This window comes from Eurosta solidaginis, chromosome 5 (genome assembly GCF_040869045.1).
Source record: "Eurosta solidaginis isolate ZX-2024a chromosome 5, ASM4086904v1, whole genome shotgun sequence".
NCBI lineage: Eukaryota > Metazoa > Arthropoda > Insecta > Diptera > Tephritidae > Eurosta > Eurosta solidaginis.
This window is the reverse complement of record NC_090323.1, coordinates 165,301,846-165,323,166: the sequence shown is the minus strand read 5'-3', so window position 1 is coordinate 165,323,166 and position 21,321 is coordinate 165,301,846. Positions and strand designations below refer to the sequence as shown.

At 34.8% G+C, this 21,321-nt stretch overlaps 1 protein-coding gene across 1 annotated transcript in view; it reads right to left on the bottom strand.

Moving 5' to 3' along the window:
- Positions 1 to 21,321, bottom strand: part of Dnah3 (dynein heavy chain 3, axonemal) — a 457,577-nt gene that overhangs the window by 421,580 nt on the left and 14,676 nt on the right. The window contains exons 7-10 of the mRNA XM_067756774.1: positions 19,622 to 19,722; positions 12,452 to 12,599; positions 1,076 to 1,192; positions 371 to 537 (exon numbers count right to left, since the gene is read on the bottom strand). Of these exons, the coding sequence (XP_067612875.1) occupies positions 371 to 537; positions 1,076 to 1,192; positions 12,452 to 12,599; positions 19,622 to 19,722 (533 nt within the window). The remainder of the gene's footprint in view (positions 1 to 370; positions 538 to 1,075; positions 1,193 to 12,451; positions 12,600 to 19,621; positions 19,723 to 21,321) is intronic.

Below are 21,321 nucleotides of genomic sequence, written 5' to 3'. Positions count from 1 at the left end.
TACTAAATGCTCTACACCTAATCGATACAGATACTCAAAATTTAATATTTGTCTGCTGCTGGACAACATTATAGACAGAGGGTGTCCCAAAATCGTCCGAAAAAATGCCTATCCATTGTCTTTTCGTCTTACGCATCTATTCAGATAATATTTATAGATATTTTATAGAAAATTGCCCAACTCTGGAATAGCAATGAATACTTTTTGTAATCAAGTCTATTTTTGTCATTTCATATGGCTTAACGTGTCGACACGCTTTAATGAAATAGTTTGTAAACTCATTTTATTTATTGTGTCAGTGCTCTTTTCGTTATTACACGTACATAAGCACTTACATACATACAAAGTCAATGTGTTGTAATTTACTTACTTAAGTAGATAGCGTAGAAAGCCACGTTTTACGTAATAACGAAAATCCTCTTGCAGATCTATGATGCATGATATTATTAGGACAGCAACAGTTGCACTAATTTGTCGTTCACCATTGAAGAGATAATCCAATAAAATGACTTCAGGATAAATTTCTGGCCAAAGTTTCTGTTTCGTAGAAAACAAAACTTTGTATGTAGATGGTTATTAGAATTTATGTGAGTGCAGAAATTGCATATGCACGTGTTATCGATAAATTGTGGGTGATGAGATGTTTACAAGCATGCTAAATATTTTTGACATACAAATATATCTTTACATCCATAAGTTTATATTAGGGTGGTTGTTATGTTCAAGTGTAACAGTTTCATGTGCGTGTATAGATCTCTGACTTTTTAATGAATATTCGGCACAGCATTTCCACCCGTACGATTTTAAAACGAATTCAAAACAAATTTAATTGCTAATGCGAAGGCGAATTTCCTATTTAGTTCGAAGCCGGCTATCGAATTTTATGTCAGGTTCCGTGGCGAATTTTGATGATTTCGAAATATGTCGCAATCTGTGTTAGTCCCTAGCAAGGCGAATTCAACCGAATTTGTAGTTGATACTCAAGCCTAACGGAAAATATTATACCAACTCAGAAGACCGCAGAGTGTAAGGATAATTAAACATAATTCAATTTGACCACTTTCTATGACCTCACCTCTTCTCGCAGTATAAATTTATGTATATCTAGTAAAAATGTAATCCGTGGATCGATTTTTGGCCAAACTTTTTTTATCAAATGCGATGGGAATGTTTCCAAACTTAATGCGCTGATCTGAAAAGAAAATTCATAAAATAGATTTATTGTAATTTAGAATATTTTTCATACAGCTGCGAGCACTTAAATAGCAGTGGCAAATTTTAAAAGATTTCGCCAAAAATCATTTCTTTGAATTTTTGTAATTTAAGAAAAAATGTCTATGAATTATGTAACGGAAGCTAGGCAATCCAATACCAAAAACGTTTTTGAAAAATTTCGAAAATTGGAAACACTACTTAGAATTTAAAGAATTTATTAAGAATTTTTTGAAGTTATTTGAGTATGCAGTTTTGTTGCACAATTAAACCAAAAATATAAAAATAAAAATGCGGGAAACTCTTAATAAAAAATCGAAATTTTTTTGAATTTCAAAAAATTTCCAAAATTTTTGTAAATAAAATAAAAAAAAAAAAAAAATTTAAATGGGTTTGCAAAATCATGGAAGTTTTTTCTTCAGTTTTCAAAAATAAAAAAGAAAAACTTAATAGATTAGTTATTTTTAAGAATTCATGAGCTTAACACCGGCCTATAATAATTAAATATTCAATTATTATGTTTTTCTAAGAGATATGCAATGGCACCATTTTGAAAACCGCCAACGTAATCATCATCAGGCAATTTCGTAATAATATCAAAGGTTTCACCGAGATTCGAGCCGCGAAGTTTGATAAAAGTTTTCATTTTTATTGTAATGATATATTGTTGTGAATATTAGCAAAATTAAGGGGTGCTGCTATCTCTAAGCCGATGCTACGCAGTGACGTGAATTCACATCAATAATTCAATCATTATGTATCTACATAAACGAAACAATAATTGCGTCTACACATTTGTACCATGTACGTATACGAGCACGGAGAGTCAATGCACAAATACATGCATATATCTGAGATACTCCTGAAAGTATGCAATGAGAGAAGCTATAAAATCGTGCAATTGTAGTTACAGCTGAGAAGTTTGAGAGCTGATGGCAACTAGTAGATTCTGGAAGCGCCTAGAAGATGCGAACGTTGAAATCAGAGAGTATAAAAGGCACCAAATGTAGAGGCGCTGGAATTTAGTTTGATTTGAGCTATCAAGCAGTTATTGATTAAGCACGCAATCTGGCGGGCAATATTAGAGTTTCGTTTGAGCTATCAATCAGTTTGGTTATTAAGCAAGCTACTCGTTGCACAGTTTGAGTGTTATTGCGAAGTACTTTAATAAAGGCCATTTTGCATTATTACATATTGGAGTTATTTATTCAACAGTTTAGTGATTCGAACTTAGCAGAGGGTTGCAAATAAAAAGATTTGCAAGCAAAATTCGTTACAATTGGTGTCAGAAGAGGAATTGTTGAATAAATTCCAGAGGACAACAAGGACATGGCAAAGTTCAGTGAATTGAAGATCCAGCAACTGAAGGAGTTGGAGAGCCGTGGATTGAATACAAGCGGCGTTAAACTTGAACTTCAGGCACGGCTACGAGAGGCAATGGAAGCAGAAGGAATTGATGTGGAAGAGTGTGACTTTCATCCTGGTGGCGAGGAAATAACAAAAATGGAAGAAACACTGCAGGCAATAGCGAACACAGACCTGAACATGATATTGGCTGCAATATCGGCACAAATGTCCGAAATGTCATCACAAATATCCACCAATATGTCATCCCAACTGGAAGAACAGAAAACATATATGACATCCCAACGGGAAGAGCAAAATACATATATGACATCTCAGTTGGCTGAGCAGTTGAAAGCACAGGAGGCACGCATATCCTCGCAGCTGGATGCACAGGAGATAAGGGTAACATCGAAGATGGAGGCCCAGGATACAAAAATTTTACAGTTTGAGGAAAAAATCGAGGCCGAGGTGGATGCTTTGAGAGGACGTATCGAGCAGTTGCAACTAAATCGCCCAGCAGTTTCAACGAGTAGTCCAAAGGTAAAAACACCATCTTTCGACGGCTCTGTTCCTTTCCAGGTGTTTAAGATTCAGTTTGAGAAGACCGCAGCAGTGAACAACTGGAGTGCGGAAGATAAAGTTGCCGCACTGTTCATGGCGTTGAAATGCCTGCGGCTGAGATTTTACAAACCATTCCAGAGGGCGAACGGAACTGTTATGAAGCATTGATGGGCGCTCTAGAGAGACGATACGGACCTGTGCATAGGAGACAGATATACCAAATGGAGTTGCTGAACCGCTTCCGGAGGCTTGGTGAAACAGTGCAAGAGTTTGCGTCGGATATTGAAAGGCTAGCACATTTAGCGAATGCGGACGCATCCGTGGAATAAACTGAAACGGTAAAGATTCAGAGCTTTATAAATGGCATACGGGACGTCGAAACAAAGCGAGCTACATAGGCAAACCCAAAGCCAACATTCGCAGAAACGGTGTCGCAAGCTCTGATTTAGGAAACAGCGTCGCTTCTGTGTAAGCCAGTTTTCAAAGCACGCCGTGTGGAATTAGAAAGGCCAGAGTGGGTAGACGTAATATTGGAAGCACTGAAAGGATCGCAAAAGCGGATTGAAAAAGTTATCAAATGCTTCAAATGCGGGAAGTCCGGTCACATTGTACGTCATTGCGATCTTGGTCCTAATAGTTCCAACAATGTGGGTGGCCGTAAACGTAAAGCTGGAGGAGATGAGCAAGAGTGTGTCAGTTGTAAAGAACGAAAACTTGCCCCAGCTATTGAACGTCCTGTGATATCTGTGTCGCAAATTGGTAGAAAATCGAGCAGTCTTACCGTCAGAGGGAATGTGGATGGCAAAGAACGTGTATTGACTGTAGATACGGGCGCATCTCCTTCCTTGATCCGATCTGACTTGGTTAACAGGAGAGTAAAAGCCTTACCCGGAGCAAGGTTGCGTACGGTCACTGGCGAGTATAACCAACTCCAGGGAGAAGTGATACGTGAAGTCTTGATTGGAAAGGTCACGGTTCTACACAAATTCGTTGTGGCGAAGATCGTTGAAGAAGTCATATTGGGAGTGGACTTCTTGGTTGACCATGACATCAAGATCGATATGCAGAGAAGGGTTATGCGTTACGAGAACCAAGATATACCACTTAACTTGAAGTTGGAGAAAGGGTTCCGTAGTAATCGAGTAATGGTGGAGAAGACTCGACAAAGGCTACGAAAGTCAAAGAAAAGTTTGATGGATCGAATGGGACAAAAAAGCGAAAGTAAAAGTACCTGCGAGAAAAAGACCGGCATCGACAAACCGTAATGGATGCACTAAAACGACTGAAAGAATTTTTCAGAAAGAATGCAAGGATGGTTTCAAGCCAACGGGCACTACTGTTGTGAAACGTCCAGATGATAATGATGATGCAAAGTCTATCCGTCAAGTGGAAGCTCTGCGAAGAAGTTCATTAGCCAAACAACAGAGTGCAATGGAACGATCAAAAATAATGAGTAGTAAGATGAAACGCAGGTACAATGAGAACAAAAATTCGGAAGGTTTCTTGGAGGGAGATTTGGTACTGTTATACAACCCTCACCGGCGGAAAGGTGTTCCATCCTATATTCGGTGCAGTTGGGAAGGCCCGTACAAAGTTGTGAAGAAGATCAGTGATACCATCTACCGCATACAAACCACTGGGAAACCACGGAGTAGAAGAGTGGTACATTTGGAGATGCTAGCGGCGTTTAGATCGAGAGATTTGTCTGATCGGGACGATCAGACTTAGGTGGAGGGCAGTGTTACGAATATTAGCAAAACTAAAGGGTGCTGCTATCTCTAAGCCGATGCTGAGAAGTGACGTGAATTCACATCAATAATTCAATCATTATGTATCTACATAAACGAAACACATATGTCTCACATATGTACCATGTACGTATACTAGCAGCGATACTCCTGGAATACTGGGATACTCCTAAAAGTATGCAATGAGAGAAGCTATAAAATCGTGCAATTGTAGTTACAACTGAGAAGTTTGGGAGCTGATGGCAACTAGTAGATTCTGGAAATGGAAGCGCCTAGAAGATGCGAACGTTGAAATCAGAGAGGAAAAAAGGCAGCAAATGTAGAGGCGCTGGAATTCAGTTTGATTTGAGCTATCAAGCAGTTATTGATTAAGCACGCAATCTGGCGGGCACTAGTAGAGTTTCATTTGAGCTATCAATCAGTTTGGTTATTAAGCAAGCTATTCGTTGCACAGTTTGACTGTTATTGTGAAGTACTTTAATAAAGGCCATTTTGCATTATTACATATTGGAGTTATTTATTCAACAGTTTAGTGATTCGAACTTAGCTGAGGGTTGCAAATAAGAAGATTTGCAAGCAAAATTCGTTACAATATGTAATTTTACCTTAGTTGAAAAAATTTTTTAATAAGAATAGAAAATAAGAAGTTTTTAAGACAACTGCGATAGATTGTTGCAAAGCTGAATGGAACAGCGGACCCAACGCAACGTAACTGATGAACGAGTTTCGCAGCTCCTGATATGGATCTATAAAGCGAGGTATGCTAGTTGTCTTTATCAGTATCTTTCTTATATCTATATCTATATCTACATATATCTTACTTAAATTTTTATTACTGTTGAGGTCTTGAGCTTAAGCCATGATCGATAAAAAATTCGAAATTTCGATAAAATTTTAGGGAAATTTCAAAATTTTTATTTCAGGATCAAGAATTTTTTGTTTTGTATACAGTTTTGTAGTTTTTTCAAATTTACTTTAATACAGCAAAAGTTATAGATTTCTCAAAAATTCATATTGAAATTCTAAAAATTCCAATTAAAAAATTCGAAATTTTTTGTAAAATTTTATCGAATTTTGGAAGTCGAAAAAGTTTGAAAACGTTTTAGATTGGTTTGTATATTCTTATACACTTCACTTCATGCAAATTTTTCCTATATTATAGGAAATAAGAAGAGGAGAATTTTGATAAAAATTGGCACTGTTAGTTTCCTGTTCGCAACTGTATATGTATAAAATTTATAAGATTATATGATCTTCGGCACTTTCTGTAATAAAAAAATTTAAGCAAAGTTGCATGTTTTTATCATCGTTTTAGAAGAATAAAATGTGTATAAAAAACTTTCACTGATCAAGCGCTGCTGAATGCGCCGAAAAGTATTCCACATTATAGGGTACTAAAAAAACATATGGTATGTATATTAGACTGGGTCGATTAATTAACCGATATCGCGCCATCGATTTTTCGATAGGATTTGGGATGAGGAAAAAAAGTTCCACTACGCATATCCAAAAAATAATTTTGCGAAATTTCATTTTTTTGACTTTTTTCGACCTTGATTTTTAAGGTTTTTTTCATGACCTACTAAAAAAATTTTCATTTGATTGTAAAATTTGCATGTATACCCTGTCCTACAAAAATGTCCGCTTAAAACGTTGTCGATAACAGTTTTTTGAAAAAAAAAAAATATAATAATAAGAAATATTTTTCGCACAGGGTATGCATAGAAAATTTTTTTAGTAGGTCATGAAAAATCCTTAACAAAGTCGAAAAAAAGTCAAAAAAATGACATTTCGCAGGCTTGAAAATTATTTTTTTTATGTATGCGTAGTGTACCTTTTTTGAGCCCAAATCCTATCGAAAAATCGATGGCGCGATTTCGGTTAACTTTCGTCCATACAAATCGACCCAGCCTAATGTATATACATATATACCAGCGTGTGGTATATAAGGAATAGCAGCAAAACAAGCAAAAGGCTGAGACAATTTAAAAGGCGTGCAGCAGGGGGCATACAAATGGCAATAAAACACCAGTATGAATGCAGGTGTACTATAGAATTCAAAGCTCAGCACCGAGAAAGCCATGCTTGTGAAGAAGTGAAATTCAGAAACATGTCCCGATAGCCAACGCCGCCTAAATTTTGTAATATTTTTTGCTAATATCAATAAGAGCTTTGTAGATGTCCAAAAAAATTTAGTCAAGTCTAGCTACACTGAAGTTACTTTATAATAAAATTTATACCATTTATACGCTTTTGTGTATATATATCTACAGAGATTTTTATATTGTATAAATAAAAAATAAATGTAAGGCGCGATAACCTCCGAAGAGATCTAAGGCCGAGCTTCTCTTCCAAGTTGCGTCGTGCTCCTCTTGATTTTCCCTACAAATTGGCCGGACGGGACCTACATGTTTTATGCCGACTCCGAACGGCATCTGCAAGGCAGATGAGTTTTCACTGAGAGCTTTTCATGGCAGAAATACAATCGGAGCGCTTGCCAGACACTGCCGAGGGGCGACCCCGCTTAGAAAAAAATTTTCTTCTAATTGAAAAATCTTATTTCTAAAATTTTGATGTTGCTTTGCCCGGGAGTTGAACCCAGGGCATACGGTGTGATAGGCGGAGCACGCTACCATCACACCACGGTGGACGCCATATATAAAGTATTTATGTATGTATATTCCACGAATCCTGCTGCTATTTAAAGAACACTGAAATTTTAAACTTATATGTAATATCTACCAGACGTGAAGTTAATTTCTTTTATATTAGCTCATAAACAATTTTACGAGCAATATAAACAAAACAAACAAAAAAGGAACCGAAAATCAACAGCTCGAAATGCACTTCATTTAATCATAGTCAGGTTGCCGAGGTGTCGATGCGTGGAAAGTGGCTTTTATAATTTTTTTCCTTTCTTTATTTTATTTAAAAAAAAATATATATATTAATATTTAGTTTTTGGTTTTGTTTTTTTTCTTGCAAACAAATTAAAATTTTAAATTTTGCTGCCATTTTAAATTCATGCTTCAATTGTATGGTTTGAAGTGTATATGTGCTTATAAATATAAAGTTTAGTATACTTAAATACTGTTAGAGGTTTATTAAAACAGAATATTGCTCCTGCATGCCAATTTAACTACTGTGGCATAAGCGACGAGTTAAATTTGTGGTGTATTGTTGAAGAGAAGCTTAAAATTAAGGGATAATTTATTTGCATTTGTGTAAGCTTCTAAAATTTTTATGTTGGGATACCATAGATTAAATTTAAATTGCCAAAAGTTTGCCAATACGCAACGGTCGCTTATAAAAAGGCACAGGTTTATGATGTTGTTATTGTAACATCAAAAATACTTTCCGAGCATTTGTAGCCGCGCCACAATCTAATTTTTCATATAGATGCGTTCAACACAATCCTATGCATGATGAGACGATTGCACGTCTTTTTTCCCCTCCTTGGCACTTTTCCTACGTTTTTCACAATTAAAAAATGCATTTTAGGAAGTATTTTTCTTATATAGTGAAAATGTTTATAACAGTACTTCGCGGAATGTTGTATGTGAATGAGTAAGGTGAAATAAGTTTTAGTTGCTAAGTCTGCAGTTCCTTTATATTTACAAACATCCTGAGTGATTTTCGCGATGTTACTGTCATGCATCAATTTGCTTTGACCTCACCTATATGAAAAAGTTTATTCCGACGTGGCACATAGGGAATGCTATAGTGTTAACTACTTTGTATTCTTTACTTTAATTTTTAAAATAATTTTTAATTGAATTTTCATGTTAACTTAAAATTTTTGAATAACTTCAAAAAAAGGAAATTCTAATTAGTTTTGAAAATATTTAAACTCAAAAAATAAATAAAAATAAATTTTATATTTCTAACCGAAAATAAAAGATTTCTATAATATCAACCTGAATGTTGATATACTGGCGATCCTACCAACGAACCTATATCTTTATTTGATACAATTATTGAATGTGGCGCATTACGTATCGGAGATCTACTGACTAATACAATACCGCAAATAGAAGTGCAATTAAGTGACGTGTTACCAATGACAATTTGTTTTAGTAGCCTGAACCAATTACAAACTATCTACCGACTTCAGCAAATCATCTATCTACTCTCAACATTTGTGCGGTACATCTGTTAACACTAGTGAGAAGAAATAAACAATTAACACAAATATCGAACAGGATGAGTGCCGTTATGTGATATATGTAGAAAAAAGAATAAAAAAAAAAAATAAATAAAAATCTTTACCCTGATCCACCTTTATGGCGGTATCCCTAAATCGTCCACCTATAGAACTATGGCCCACTCTCTCATAAAATACTCTTTAATGCCTTTCATTTGATACACATGTCATACAAACACATTCCAGGGTTACCCAGGTTCATTTTCCTACATGGTTATTTTCCCTTGTGCATGGCGCAACGATACAAGGTGGCAGCATGGAACAGCTGATTATAAACTTTTTTTATTTGATTTGATGTATCAACTTCCGGCGCAGTACGATTTTGACATTTATCCATCGAATTTACAAAAACAAAGTACATGGAATTTTTATTTATGTTTGTAGGTATGTCACCATGCTGCCACCTTGTATCGTTCCGCTATGCCCTTGTGTTGTCACCATAGCTCTCAACTGAGTATGTAATGTTCGGTTACACCCGAACTTAACCTTCCTTACTTGTTTTTTATTTAATTTGTGTCTTTTTTTTTTTTTGAACGTTGTTGCAGCGCAGTGCCCTCAAGTGGTGCAATTAAAACAAGCTAATCTTGTTAATTTTTTTCTTACCACAATATAAATGCCGTAGGGCAAGGCTCTGTTTAATTTTCGCAAATAGTATGTGCTGAATTTTCCCAATATTATTTTAATTTTTAGCTGGTTTCCTTCATTCTTCAAAAAAATTAATACAAATTTTTCATTTATTTAGTACCTATAATCCATTTTCGGTATAAGATAAAAAAAATTATTTCTTTGAATCTCCATAGAAAAATCTAATCTTAAATCTCTATGCGAGACCATTTAACCGAGTGCAATGGGGAACGACATTATATATGATATTTCTGACATATGGCGGGGAGAGACACGAAAAGTTATTTACAAGGGCCATATTACTGTATATACATACAACAGCGAACAGAAAAATAGCAGTGGAAAATTTTATCAAATTTCATCAATTACTTTATTTGTTTTTTATTTTCTATCTCAAAAACGTTTTCGAAAAAATTCAATAAAACTTTACTTGGATTTTCTTAAACTGTTTTAGTTTTTATCGGTCCTATTGATAAATAATTATCATAGAATTATTGTTATAGGCCTTAAGCCCAAATTCGAACCAATAATCCTTGAACATTTAAAAAGGCCTTCAAAAATTTATACGAATTTTAAGAGAGCTAATAATTGTAATTTTTTAAATTGAAATTAATTAAACTACAAAACTGAATACTTAAAAATATTTAGATATCACCAAATACAAAGTTCGAAATAATCGAAAATTTTCTCGAATTTCCGAAATTGTTCTAAAACGTTTTCGAGATAGGTTGCATACCTTAAGTTACACAATTTATATATGATTTTTTTAAAATGTCGAAAATGGGGAAAGAGGAACTTAATTGGCGAAATTTGAAAAAAATTTTCACGGCTCTATTTCTGTTCGCTGCTGTTTGTTTTTTTTATAACTTTCATGAAAATGAAATGGTATATTAACTTCGTCACGAATCCCAAAATTGTAAGTCCTTAAAGGAAAATAGATAGACCCAGCAATTAATATACCGAAATGATCAGGATGAGGAGCTGGGTTGATTTAGCTATGTCTGTCTGTCCGTCCCTCTGTTTGTGTGCAAACTAGTCTCTCAATTTTTGAGATATCTTGATAAAATGTCGTGAGCGGTTGTATTTAGGTGTCCGCGTAGACATTTGTCGGAACCGGCCGGATCGAACCACTATAGAATATATCCCCCATACAACCGATTTTTCAGAAAAAGAGGATATTTGTCATATCTTCCTCAGTTTATCAGATTGAAGCTTCAAAATTTATCATATGCTTTCGTATATTGCACATTGTCTGAAAAAATGGATGAGATCGGTTGTATATATAGCATATATTGTTGACTTAAAAAATCATAGAGATTGGTGGTATGTTTAATGTATACCCCATATAAACTGTAATTTCGCCCCCTTTTTTACGGCAAGAAGCATCAAATTTCATCAAAAACTTAGGCTTACGTCATATATTGTAGAAATAAGTGATTCGTGGTCATAGTTTTTACATGCAGACCACAAAAAACGTGAAACTTTGCATCCTCATACAAACTACCTATCTATTTCTTAAACGCTTTTTATTTAGCTTGACTTGACAGGCCGGCTGCACTGCTGCACGGCTGTTGTGAACGAATTTTGTAATTAAAATTTAAGTAACTTCCCGATAAGCTACAAGCTTGGAACTTGGAATATAGCTCAGAACCCGATAACAATGCAATAATATGAAAAAAACTTCGATAGGTGGCACATGGATCGAAATATATCAAAAAATCGTATTTGTGTACCGATTTGGCTCATATTTGGAACACATAATACCTACATGAATAGAAAGCGACCTATGATGTCCGATTTGGCTCATATTTGGATCAAATATTACATACAGTCCGGTATAAGTAACATCAAAATATTTTGGAGTTCGAGGAAGGACAAGCATACGTGGCGCAGAGTCGAGTAAAGTCTTTGGAAGGATTATGTATTGCGGACTTAGATTGTAAAAAATTGCAAAGAAACAGTCCCTGTAATAATGAGTCACTAAATGAACTAAATAGAATGAGAAATAATGGACAATTAAATAAAGAGTAAAAACTTAAAACTAAAATAATTAAAAAAAATGTTTAAGTTAAACGGTTTTATTGAAAACTATACTTACATGAAGTAATAATAATACTTAAAGCTTGAAAATATTTAGGTAGCTCCTAGATACTAGTCATCACACTCCTCATCAATCTAGGGCGTTCATCAGACAACTACGTAAAAGCGTTGGACTCGTAAAATTTCTATTGATAATCATAAGTAAGACCAACTGAACCTTAATCAGGTTATGCTACGCCTCACATTTTTAGAAATTTCACGCGCCCAACGCTTTTATTTAATTGTTTGATCAACGAAGTAGATTGATGAGGAGTGTTATGACTAGTACCTAGGACCCACCTAATTATTTTCTAGCTTTTAGTATTATTATTACTTCATGTAAGTATTGTTTTCAATAAAACCGTTTGACTTACATTTTTTTTTTAATATTTTATTTTTATAATTATCTTAAAAATCGCTTAGGTATGTACGTCTGTTCACTATATATTTCTTATCTTAAATAGCCGATTATTTGGATATTACGAATGGGATAAGATTATTGTTCAGCCCCATTCATGAAAGGTATGAAGTCTCCGGCACAGCCGAAGACAATCCCGTCCTTACTTGTTTTTTTTTTAAATGTTGGCCAATATTTTTCGAAGAATTCATGTTTACCCTTAATTCACCTGAAACATGTACACATGATAAGTTAAGGAAAACTGCCTTCAATACTTACGCTTTTTATTAGATATTTGTATCTCATCTCTATTTTGGGTGTAAATTTTTCTTCAGTCACTTTCAATTGCTGATTGTGGCGTGTAAGGATGTTCGCTTTCTGTTCCTCAGGATCAACGGGAAGAAGACCTTCGATATATTTAAACTGTCTAAAAAATAGAAAATAGTTAGGTTTGGCAAATAGGATTAAAGTCAACTTCTACTATGTTTTTACATTTAACTTTGAGATTAGATCCTGAGAGTATATATGTCAAATCCGGGAGGCGGAAAAACATAAAGTATGATACTTGGCCGTCCATGGCATGGTCAAGGATATCGGTTTAATTGTTAGAAATATACGATCCTGTGCACTGAAAGTTGTAGTATCCACATAATTTAAGGAATGCGACAAACACTCTGAGTATTTTTCTGCCATCAAAAGCTTCTAAATGAAAATTCATATGCCTTGTAGATGCCTTTTTTATAAACTTTTGAAATATTTTTGTTAATTTTACGTGAAAAAAGTAGTTGATGTTTTCCTAATATCACTTAATTTGTTTAAGCAAATATGATATTAACAAAACGGATTTCATTTGTTTGTTTGCTGTGAATGAAACGGTCAAAACCATCTTCAGCAAAAGAATTTAAGCACATCTAATTATTAAATTAGATGAAATGAATTGCCTACAAACGTATGAAAGTATGTATACATTTTCATTTTGTTTCGTCTTGATTTCGGCGTCACAAACATATTTGTACAACAAAACCAAAAATATTAAGATACTGAGCCTTTCTTTGGAAGGTAAATAACACGAGCAATTCTGCAGGATTCGGGTACATGATTCAATCCTAGGAATATTTGTGCGTGATCGTCCTCGTCTTTGGTACGAAAACAATACGAGAAGTTCTCCAGGATTCAGTCGTATGCTCCCATGGAAAATTACCTTGAACCATTCCACAATACCCGCCATTTTTAGCATGGCAGAGAAAAATACAAACGGTCTCGGTGATTTTAATTTAGCGAAAATCTTCACCGTCCTTTAGATCTCGGTATTAGTCTTTACTATATCTCATATACGCCATTTTTTGTTTTAGTTCAGAAAGTTGCAATTGATAATCAGAATTATTCAATGTCGTTCAGAAATGGATATTCTAAACTACAGTTATAGTTTTATGAACTTCAATAGCATTTGCTCGAAATAAAGCTGAAGAAGGCAAATATCGAATTTCCTCAGCCTTGACAGAGGGAGGCAGAGTAGCTGATAAAAACTTCTTAAAAGTTAGGCTGATAAACCACACTTGAGGCAGAACAACGCTGCTGCGTCTAATGATTTATTATATATGTATGCACAAAAGTATAAATAGTTCTAAAATCTGAATGTAAACAATGATAACCCTTGTCTAGAAGAGTTGTCCAATAGAAATAGACATACATTCAAGTGGATTTAATTTAATGAGAAGTATGCTTACATACATACATTGTTTTCAACATTGTATGACAGCAGCCCTTGGGAGGTGGAGGGCAAATGTTTATTTCTACATATCGCTCATTTACTTCAATAGTGTCATAACTCAAAAAACACTATTTTCCAGGAGAGCCATTCAAAGATTTTAACTGCCATATGTTGCGCATATAAAGGCATATTTTCATTTTTATAGCACGTGGTAAATTTTTAACTGATCACAAAAAATTTTTTATACAACATAGATCAAGATATTGGGTACGTTTATATGTTATTAACTCAAAAGTCGTGTTTTTGAGTTATGACACTATTGAAGTAAATTAGCGATATATACACATGTAGGTATATCTACATGAAATGTATAGAAATAGTATAATGCTTGGACTTTGCTTTAATTAAGAGCTATGCCAAGGTAACGAAGTTGCGTTTTTGAAAGAGATAATATGCAAAATGGAAATAGAAAACTAGAGTTGAGAGCTAAAAGGGCTTAAGTCAGTATAAGTAAACACGCAGTTATTTATGATACTTGCAAACTAATTCTCGGTAAATGTTTGTAACTCCTTGCAGTCATAATTTCCAAGTTTCTTTGACTGCATATACTAATATAATATTTTTTGTTTTTCAGAGAAGTTCAAAAGTCTAGCTATCAATTAAATCGACTTAAGTTAGCTAAGGTTTAAGTGAAAGTCATCTAAGAATGTACTGGTTGGTACGCAATACTAATGTTGCCCATTATACTGCATTACAAGTATTATGCAACAGTTTTGCATATTTTATACCCAGAAATGATTTGTCTGATAAGGTTTTGGTTATAGGCCTCAAATTGTAGAGAAAGTACTAGAACTCGACGAAATATGTTGTACTACGAAGAAAAGCTTGTTTAAATAAGACTGAAAAAACTGGGACATATTTAATAATATGTCCAATGTTTAGAACAAAACAGCATATATTCTGAAATTCATGCCAGTTCATCCCGATGAACCTCTCTTCATTATATGTCATTTTAAAGGGCAAGAGACATAAGGTCAGCGGCTAAAAGATCAATTTACGTTATGACCACTTCGAATGGCAACAAAAACAATTTACTTTAATACCTTTCTAGCTAAAAAGGGCACATCCTTCGAAGCTTGCTCCGTAGACGACCCACTACATTGTGAGTTGAAGTTTCGATGATCATGACTTACAAAAAGGAGAGGACTGTAGACTCATGACGGGCATTCTGACTGGACTTTACCATATGGCATCACATGCCTTCCAATTAGGCCTGGTCAGTGATAGCAGATGCAAGGAGTGCGGATTGGAGGAGGAAACTATCGAGCACGTTTTGTGCTCGTGCACTCAGGTATGATACAGCTGTCAGATCTAGAAGCAGCAAGTGTCATAGGTCCCAGAAAGCGTTTTGTATTTGCCAAGAGGATGGAGTTATTTTATTGCATAAGTCATCATTTTTGATAGAGTTTTACAGTTTGGTCGCTACGAAAAATGTCTGGTTACACAACGGACTCATTAAGTCTATGTGAGGTCTTCATAGACCGGCTATTTGAACCTAACCTAACCTTTCACTGAACAAAAATAAAGCGAAAATAATAAAACATGACTGTAACTCAAAAATTTGTAAAATAAAAAATAACTAAGCCTATGACCACTTGAGGAATTGGAGTTCACCTTATGACAATTTGTGAAAAGCAGGATGGTCATGTCAATATCTTTGACATTGTATTCAATTTTAATTTACCGTTCTGGCCATTCTATATGGTCATAATTTCAATTGACCATTTTAACCATTGCCCTACGACTGTTGTGCTGATGATAATATTGCGTTATATTTTACCCATCCCGATAGTGTTCAGGAAACCTCATTAAGTTTATTGAATTATTGAAGCGCCTCTGATTTAATTAGACTCACCCTACTTCCTAAAGAAATCAAGTCTAAAGTAAAGTCAAGTTAGGACTACCTACTCAATCAGATTTACGCTACTATGTATATAATACGCCACTTCAAAAAACCTTAACCTTTCATATTTTTATACTCAGTTGAGCAGGGCTCACAGAGTGTATTAACTTTGATTGGATAACGGTTGGTTGTACATGTATAAAGGAATCGAGATAGATATAGACTTCCATATATCAAAATCATCAGTATCGAAAAAAAAATTGATTGAGCCATGTCTCTCCGTCCGTTAACGCGATAACTTGAGTAAATTTTGAGGCATCTTGATGAAATTTGGTATGTAGGTTCCTGAGCACTCATCTCAGATCGCTATTTAAAAGAACGATATCGGACTATAACCACGCCAACTTTTTCGATATCGAAAATTTCGAAAAATCGAAAAAGTGCGATAATTCATTACCAAAAACGGGTAAAGCCATGAAACTTGGTATGTGAGTTGAACTTGTTACACAGAATAGAAAACTAGTAACACTTTGGACAATGGGCGTGGCACCGCCCACTTTTAAAAGAAGGTAATTTAGAAGTTTTGCAAGCTGTAATTTGGCAGTCGTTGAAGATATCATAATGAAATTTGGCGGGAACGTTACTCTTATTACTATATGTATGCTTAATAAAAATTAGCAAAATCGAAGAACGACCACGCCCACTTTAAAAAAAAATTTTTTTTAAGTCAAATTTTAAAAGGAAAGTTAATATCTTTTCAGTACATAAGTAAATTATGTTAATATTCAATTCCAGTAATGGTATGGTGCAACAAAATACAAAAAAAAAAAAGAAATTTTCAAAATGGGTGTGGCTCCGCCCTTTTTCATTTAATTTGTCTAGGATACTTTTAATGCCATATGTCGAACAAAACATTACCAATACTTGTGAAATTTGGTAGAGGCTTAGATTCTAGGACGATAACTGTTTTCTGTGAAAAAGGGCGAAATCGGTTGAAGCCACGCCCAGTTTTTATACACAGTCGACCGTCTGTCCTTCCGCTCGGCCGTTAACACGATAACTTGAGCAAAAATCGATATATCTTTACTAAACTCAGTTCACGTACTTATCTGAACTCACTTTATATTGGTGTAAAAAATTGTTGAAATCCGGCTATGATGACGCCCACTTTTTCGATATCGAAAATTACGAAAAATGAAATAATTATATAACAAATACGAAAAAAGGGATGAAACATGGTAATTGGATTGGTCTATTGACGCAAAATATAACTTTAGAAAAAAACTTTGTAAAATGGGTGTGACACCTACCATATTAAGTAGAAGAAAATGAAAAAGTTTTGCAGGGCGAAATCAAAAGCCCTTGGAATCTTGGAAGGATAACTGTTCGTGGTATTACATATATAAATAAATTAGCGGTAAACGACATATGAAGTTCTGGGTCACCCTGGTCCACATTTTGGTCGATATCTCGAAAACGCCTTCACATATACAACTACCACCACTCCCTTTTAAAACCCTCATTAATACCTTTAATATGATACCCATATCGTACAAAAAAATTCTAGAGTCACCCCTGGTCCACCTTTATGGCGATATCTCGAAAAGGCGTCCACCTATAGAACTAAGGCCCACTCCCTCTTAAAATATTCTTTAATACTTTCCATTTGATACACATGTTATACAAACACATTCCAGGGTTACCCTAGGCGCTTTGCACACAGAGTATATTAACTTTGATTGGATAACGGTTGGTTGTACAGGTATAAAGGAATCAAGATAGATATAGACTTCCATATATCAAAATCATCATATCGAAAAAAAATTGATTGAGCCATGTCCGTCCGACCGTTAGCACGATAACTTGAGTAAATATTGAGATATCTTCACCAGACTTCTCCAAAGCCTTCGATAAGGTACATATGTCATACCATACTTTTGCAGAAGTTACGGAGTTAGTGACATTCTCATTAATTTCTTCGCTAGTTTTCTGTCAAACAGGAAACTATTTATTAAGATAGGGAATTCAACCTCAAGACTATTTATCGACGCGTGGTCAGGTATACCTCAGGGTACTCACTGCGGACCACTGCTATTTCTTTTATTTATTAACGACCTACCGAATTGCTTTAAATTCGCTAAGTGCCTAATGTTCGCGGATGACGTCAAACTTTTTTGTACCGTTCGTGATGCAAGTGATAGTCATAAGTTACAAGTTGATCTCAATTCACTGAATCAGTGGTGCACTTTGAATTGTCTCAAACTGAACATCAATAAATGCTGTATTGTCACCTTCTCTAGGAAGTCTAACAACATAATATTTAGTTACAATATAGACAATTGTGCTCTAGTTAGAAGTACCAAAATGAAAATTTGGGTGTTATTTTCGACTCAAAACTAACATTTTCTCAACACATTGACTTAATAGTATCAAAAGCTTTTTCTATTATAGGGTTCATAAGAAGAAATTCAATGGATTTCAGAGATCCTTGCACTTTAAAAGCTCTTTACATATCTCTTGTCCGAAGCAGACTAGAGTATTGTTCTCTAATATGGTGCCCATACTATGAAACCCACTCAAACAAAATCGAAAGAGTTCAAAAAGTTTTCACGAAATTTGCTCTAAGTAAGTTACCGTGGCAAGGTAATCTTCCTTCTTATATTGGTAGACGGAAACTAATGGGCTTGCAGTCCCTATATGATAGAAGAATATACTTCTCAATGCTTTTTATTTATAATGTCATTAATAATAACATACACTGTGACGACTTATCTAATTTGGTCAATTTATATGACCCGCCTCGTAACTTAAGAAATAATCGCTTATTGGTAGACACATTCCACTCTACTAATTACGCCATGAACGAGCCGATTGCTAGGAGCGTTAGATTATGCAATACCTATGCAAGCGTTATTGAGTTTAATGATAGTATAAGTATATTTAAATTAAAATTATACACTATTTTTAATTGATTAACTGCGTACTATATCTAGTCTGTAAGAATTAATTTCTGTAGACTGAACTTAAATAAATAAATTCGGCAGATAGGTTGCCCTAACTATAAGAAATGCTTTGAAGAAAAATTAACGAAATCGGTTAAGTACCACGCCCACTTTTATATAAAAGATTTTTAAAAGGGTCGTGGACGAATAAAATAACCTATATCTTTGCAAAAAAGAGCTTTGTGTCAATGGTATTTCATTTCACAAGTGGATTTATAACAATAAATAGGAAAAACTTCAAATTTAAAAAAATGGGTGTGGCACCGCCCCTTTTATGACTAAGCAATTTTTTATGTTTCGGGAGCCATAACTCGAAGAAAAATTAACGGATCGTAATAAAATTGGGTACACAAATTTTCCCTATAACAGGAAATATTTCTAGAAAAAATGGACGAGATAGGTTAAATACCACGCACACTTTTTTATACAAGATTTTTAAACGGGTCGTAGACGAAAACAATAAGCTATATCTTAGCGAAAAAGAGCTTTGTGTTAATAGGATTTTACTTTCTAAATTGAATTATAACATTAACTTTGAACACAAAATTTTTTTTTTTTAACGGGCGGTGCCACGTGTTATGTATAAAAGTAATTTGTCTGAAATGAAATGCACATTTGAAGCTCGCGCTGAATATACAATGTTCGGTTACACCCGAACTTAGACACCTTTACTTGTTTTACTCTACTTTTACTCTTTTCTTAACTTCACCGCACATAAATATTTTGTGGCGTTTTTGCATGAACATACATTTGTACAATATATTTTCGCTTTTGAGGTTCTCTGCCCATTTTTTTTTTGTCTTTAGTAAAATGTTATTTGAGTTTGTACTTACTCGCGCTCGAAGCGTTTCATGCATTTCATGTATTCCTCGAAGGTGGGGAAATCTTTAGGACGCAGTAAGGCATCGCGCCGATTGCAAGGATTCTTCTTCGACTATGTTGGCACGTTAAAAGAAAAAAGCAAAAAAGTTAAAAATTAGAGAAATAAAATAAGTGTACAATTATGAAGAGCTTATCAAAAAAGAAAAAAGGTTTCTAAGAAAAAACTGAGTTATGAGTGCATGAGTGAGAAAAAGTGCGGAGCAATCTTAGGACTTTTAATCTGATTCTATGAAAGTTTTGAAATACTTTGCTTGCATTGTTCAGCTGGCTTAACAGCAAGATTCGGAGTGAGAGTGAAAAGCCAATCTTTCAAGCGGGAAAAGGGAGGGGAGTGTGGAACATTTTACAAGGCATGGAAGCCAAAGTTTATGGATCTAAAAGTTTGGATATATAGATAGATTTGTGTCTCAATAACGATTCTATGAAATTCAGCAGGCAGATAGCCAATAGTGTGAAATGATCTATGGGCTAAATGTTTTTGAAAAAGCAGGGTCCAACGCCCGCCAGGGAACAATTACTTTTTTAATTGTGTTTTAATCGTCTTTCTGACACATATACGGCGAAAGTTCAATGCTGCTAAAAACAAAATGAGACACACAAATATTAAGTAGTCTGGAAAGATCTATCTCCAGGGGTTCCACTCCCGCATGGGGACTAATTACTCTTTTCCTTATAGGCCATATATAGGCAGCAGTTCTTGATATTAGTATAAGTCTGCTTGACATAAATCAATAATGTCATATAGATCAAAGCGAAAGTAGTTTTGGAGTCTTGTCGGTACTATTTCGGGATAACTTAGGAAATATTTCGAAATTTTTTTTGAAACCATTTTGTTACTTATTCAATAATCTTTGACATGATGGCACTATCCGCGTGTGGTTTCGGCATTGTCTTCTTAATTATTTCGAGACTATCTGAAAACATTTTTGGGATTTTTCCAGTTATATTTTCGGAGTTTTTTGAAATGGTATCTCGAAACTGGTTTACACTGTTTAGGAATTTCTTTGTGTATCATTCCCGAAAAAATTGCGTAATGTTCTAAAACACATTCTCCTAACACCACCTGTTTCAACGAATACCTCAGCATTAATTCGGAGCTTTCTTAAGAGTGATATTCGGGTTATTTCAATATGATTTTGAATTTTTTTTTTGTGTAGTTTAAGGGCTATTTCGGAAATACTTCGGACCAGTTTGGGACTATTTCGTTATTGTCTCGAATTGCTTACAGCATAGTTTTCGATTAGCTGAAGGTCATTTTGAGATTTTATCAAGATATGTTCCTCAGGGCATAGCTAAGATCCATTTCGGAAATATTTAAACTCTTTATGGAACTGTTTCGAAATCATTCGGATTTGTTTTGAAACTATTGGAACTAAACGGAATTATTTCAAATACTTTCGGGCTCGTTAGCTCAACGGAATTCTATGTTCTATTTCTGTTTCTTTAACAGCCGAGACTTTGGCGTCCCCAAGCTCCTCATGGATCTAGGAGGTGGGAGGGCGGAATGGCCTAGAAGATCTCATGTCGTCATATAAAATCGTTCTCGCGATGGTCGGGATAGTACCTTAATGGTGCTTGTTACCGGAACGTACCGGATCTGCATCCGACGAAGGACTATCAACATCAATAACACTCCCAAGGGCCTTCGGGG